The following is a 5,000-nucleotide window of genomic DNA, read 5'->3' on the forward strand; positions in this document are numbered from 1 at the left end:
AGGAGAGAGACAACACAACACTATAGCCATCTTCAACAGCTCCAACACTGAGGAGAGAGACAACACAACACTATAGCCATCGTCAACAGCTCCAACACTGAGGAGAGAGACAACACAACACTATAGCCATCTTCAACAGCTACAACACTGAGGAGAGACAACACTCCCTACTTTACCCCAAACACAACGGGGTGGGGGTGAGAGACAACACTACCTACTTTATCCCAAACACAACGGGGTGGGGGGGAGAGACAACACTCCCTACTTTACCGCAAACACAATGGGGTGGGGGGTGAGAGACAATACTCCCTACCTTACCGCAAACACAACGGGGGGGGGGGGGGGGTGAGAGAGAGAGAGAGAGAGAGACAACACACCCAACTTTACCGTAAACACAATGGTGTGTGTGTGTGTGTGTGTGTGTATGTGTGTGTGTGTGTGTGTGTAAAAACAAAACCACGTTTTTATTGTCACACACCAGATAGGTGTTGTTTTACAGGGTCAGTCATAGTAGTATGATAGGTGTTGTTTTACAGGGTCAGTCATAGTAGTATGATAGGTATTGTTTAACAGGGTCAGTCATAGTAGTATGATAGGCGTTGTTTTACAGGGTCAGTCATAGTAGTATGATAGGTGTTGTTTTACAGGGCCAGTCATAGTAGTATGATAGGTGTTGTTTTACAGGGTCAGTCATAGTAGTATGATAGGTGTTGTTTTACAGGGTCAGTCATAGTAGTATGATAGGTGTTGTTTTACAGGGTCAGTCATAGTAGTATGATAGGTGTTGTTTTACAGGGTCAGTAGTATGATAGGTGTTGTTGTACAGGGTCAGTCATAGTAGTATGATAGGTGCTGTGTCTACCTCTAGTGATCCTCAGGGCTGTGTGTCTACCTCTAGTGGTCCTCAGGGCTGTGTCTACTTCTAGTGGTCCTCAGGGCTGTGTCTACCTCTAGTGATCCTCAGGGCTGTGTCTATCTCTAGAGGTCCTCGGGGCTGTGTCTACCTCTAGTGATCCTCGGGGCTGTGTCTACCTCTAGTGGTCCTCAGGGCTGTGTCTACTTCTAGTGGTCCTCAGGGCTGTGTCTACCTCGAGTGGTCCTCAGGGCTGTGTGTCTACCTCTAGTGATCCTCAGGGCTGTGTCTACCTCTAGTGGTCCTCAGGGCTGTGTGTCTACCTCTAGTGGTCCTTCGGGCTGTCTATCTTCCTCTAGTGGTCCTCAGGGCTGTGTCTACTTCTAGTGGTCCTCAGGGCTGTGTCTATCTCTAGTGATCCTCAGGGCTGTGTCTATCTCTAGAGGTTCTCAGGGCTGTGTCTACCTCTAGTGATCCTCGGGGCTGTGTGTCCCTCTAGTGGTCCTCAGGGCTGTGTCTACTTCTAGTGGTCCTCAGGGCTGTGTCTACCTCTAGTGATACTCAGGGCTGTGTCTATCTCTAGTGATCCTCAGGGATGTGTCTATCTCTAGAGGTCCTCAGGGCTGTGTCTACCTCTAGTGATCCTTGGGGCTGTGTCTACCTCTAGTGGTCCTCAGGGCTGTGCTTCTACCTCTAGTGGTCCTCAGGGCTGTGTCTACCTCCAGTGGTCCTCTGGGCTGTGTCCTCAGGGCTGTGTATCTACCTCTAGTGATCCTCAGGGCTGTGTGTCTATCTCTAGTGGTCCTCAGGGCTGTGTCCTCAGGGCTGTGTATCTACCTCTAGTGTTCCTTCGGGCTGTGTCTACCTCTAGTGATCCTCAGGGCTGTCTATCTACCTCTAGTGGTCCTCAGGGCTGTGTCTACTTCTAGTGGTCCTCAGGGCTGTGTCTACCTCTAGTGATCCTCAGGGCTGTGTCTATCTCTAGTGATCCTCAGGGCTATGTCTATCTCTAGAGGTTCTCAGGGCAGTGTCTACCTCTAGTGATCCTCGGGGCTGTGTGTCCCTCTAGTGGTCCTCAAGGCTGGGTGTCTACCTCTAGTGATCCTCAGGGCTGTGTCTACCTCTAGTGATCCCCAGGGCTGTGTCTACCTCTAGTGGTCCTCAGGTCTGTGTCTACCTCTAGTGGTCCTCAGGGCTGTGTATCTACCTCTAGTGGTCCTCAGGGCTGTGTCTATCCCTGGTGGTCCTCAGGGCTGTGTCCTCAGGGCTGTGTCTACCTCTAGTGATCCTCAGGGCTGTGTCCTAAGGGCTGTGTCTACCTCTAGTGATCCTCAGGACTGTGTCTACCTCTAGTGATCCTCAGGGCTGTGTCTACCTCTAGTGATCCTCAGGGCTGTGTCTACCTCTAGTGATCCTCAGGACTGTGTTTACCTCTAGTGATCCTCAGGCTGTGTGTCTACCTCTAGTGATCCTCAGGACTGTGTTTACCTCTAGTGATCCTCAGGGCTGTGTCTACCTCTAGTGATCCTCAGGCTGTGTGTCTACTTCTAGTGGTCCTCAGGGCTGTGTCTACCTCTAGTGATCCTCAGGACTGTGTCTACCTCTAGTGATCCTCAGGCTGTGTGTCTACCTCTAGTGGTCCTCAGGGTTGTGTCCTCAGGGCTGTGTCTATCTCTAGTGATCCTCAGGGCTGTGTTTACCTCTAGCGATCCTCAGGACTCTCATGATCCTGATGATGGTGGGGTTGATGGGTAGCGATGCGTTCATCTTCAGCTCCTCCAGAGTGATGCCCATGATGGACAGCAGCACTATGGCCAGGTCCAACTGGTTCCACCTGGATATACACACACACACAGACACTTTTGTGTCAAGATCCAATAACGGAGTGATGAACAGTTTTTGTGTGTGTGTGTGTGTGTGTGTGTGTGTGTGTGTAGTGTGTGTGTGTGTGTGTGTGTGTGTGTACCTGTCTTTAAAGAACCTGTGCAGTCCGAAGGCCACTAGTTTTAACAGGGTCTCGATGATGAAGATACAGGTAAACAGGTAGTTACAGTACTTCAGAGCCTCCTCCAGATACTGCAGACAGACAGACAGACAGACACACAGACACACACACACACACACACACACACACACACACACACACACACACACACACACACACACACACACACACACACACACACACAGTTAGTACCTCCTGTAGAATTAAGAAGGTTCCAGAAGACCCAGACAGAATACTATTAGTTATATAGTATGACCATCAAGGTTACCAGCGGTTGGTTGATTTTCATACTTTCCTTGTTGCTATGGTTACCAAAGTTACCCAATTGCAGTGTGGTTGCTATAGTTACCAATGTGTGGGGTTACTTCTGTTACCCGAGGCTGGTTGTCGTGTGGTTGCTATAGTTACCCGAGACTGGTTGTAGTGTGTTTGCTATAGTTACCTGAGGCTGGTCGTGATGTGGTTGCTATAGTTACCTGAGGTTGGCTTTAGTGTGGTTGCTGTAGTTACCTGTGGCTGGTTGTAATGCTCCATGCTCATGGTGACAACGTTGATGCCGATGATGATGGTGATGAAGAGGTCCAGGTAGTGGCTGGTGCACAACGTGTGGATGGTGAGACGCACGGGGGAGTAGTCTGCATAGTAGGGTCTCTGTTGGGCCTCTGGAACACACACATACACACACACACACACACACACACACACACACACACACACACACACACACACAGTCAGAACACCTACACGTAGAGAGAGATACACACAGGTGTGGCACGTACAGAGGACCAGAGTGACATCACCAGAGACATTACTGAGGGAGTTGACATTCAGTAACAGACAGTAACTGTGCCATCATCAGTAACAGACAATAACTATGACATCATCAGTAACAGACAGTAACTATGAGATCATCAGTAGCAGACAGTAACTGTGACATCATCAGTAACAGACAGTAACTGTGACATCATCAGTAACAGACAGTAACTGTGACATCATCAGTAACAGACAGTAACTGTGACATCATCAGTAACAGACAGTAACTATGAGATCATCAGTAACAGACAGTAACATCATCAGTAACAGACAGTAACTATGACATCATCAGTAACAGACAGTAACTGTGACATCATCAGTAACAGACAGTAACATCATCAGTAACAGACAGTAACTATGACATCATCAGTAACAGACAGTAACTATGAGATCATCAGAAACAGACAGTAACTGTGACATCATCAGTAACAGACAGTAACTGTGACATCATCAGTAACAGACAGTAACTGTGACATCATCAGTAACAGACAGTAACTATGACATCATCAGTAACAGACAGTAACTATGACATCATCAGTAACAGACAGTAACTATGACATCATCAGTAACAGACAGTAACTGTGACATCATCAGTAACAGACAGTAACTGTGACACCATCAGTAACAGACAGTAACTGTGAGACAGATATGGTTTGGGAGTTGACATTCAGTCAATTCAGTCAGAAAGTGCAAATTCAATTCAATGATTGAAAAAAAATAAAAAAAATCGCCCTAATTCAAAATAATGGAACCATTTAAAAATGTTTTTACAATTGATGCTGATGTTGATATTGAATGAACCCCCAGCCCTGCTGAGACAAACTGGACAAACACGTGAGGTCATCCCAACGCCTGCTGGACTACCGCTTAGTGGCGTTGTGATTACTGAAGATTACTTTTCTATTGGTCAACGGTTCCAGCTATGTTTCTGAGTCTGCTGCCCATCAAACCATGTTTTCCCGGTACACCACTGACGATACCGTCTCATGTTTTCCCGGTACAGTAACACCGACGATATCGTCTCATGTTTTCCCGGTACACCACCGACGATACCGTCTCATGTTTTCCCGGTACAGTAACACCGACGATACCGTCTCATGTTTTCCCGGTACACCACCGACGATACCGTCTCATGTTTTCCCGGTACACCACCGACGATACCGTCTCATGTTTTCCCGGTACACCACCGATGATACCGTCTCATGTTTTCCCGGTACACCACCGACGATACCGTCTCATGTTTTCCCGGTACACCACCGACGATACCGTCTCATGTTTTCCCGGTACACCACCGACGATACCGTCTCATGTTTTCCCGGTACACCACCG

The 5,000-nt window shown here is 48.0% G+C and overlaps 1 protein-coding gene across 1 annotated transcript in view; it reads right to left on the minus strand.

Annotated features, from left to right (window-relative positions):
- LOC110514177 (voltage-dependent T-type calcium channel subunit alpha-1H-like) overlaps window positions 1-5,000 on the minus strand; it is a 158,121-nt gene that overhangs the window by 15,706 nt on the left and 137,415 nt on the right. The window contains exons 28-30 of the mRNA XM_036972118.1: window positions 3,369-3,520; window positions 2,820-2,929; window positions 2,554-2,687 (exon numbers count right to left, since the gene is read on the minus strand). Coding sequence (XP_036828013.1) covers window positions 2,554-2,687; window positions 2,820-2,929; window positions 3,369-3,520 — 396 coding nt within the window. The remainder of the gene's footprint in view (window positions 1-2,553; window positions 2,688-2,819; window positions 2,930-3,368; window positions 3,521-5,000) is intronic.

This window comes from Oncorhynchus mykiss, unplaced genomic scaffold, assembly GCF_013265735.2.
Source record: "Oncorhynchus mykiss isolate Arlee unplaced genomic scaffold, USDA_OmykA_1.1 un_scaffold_120, whole genome shotgun sequence".
Lineage (NCBI taxonomy): Eukaryota > Metazoa > Chordata > Actinopteri > Salmoniformes > Salmonidae > Oncorhynchus > Oncorhynchus mykiss.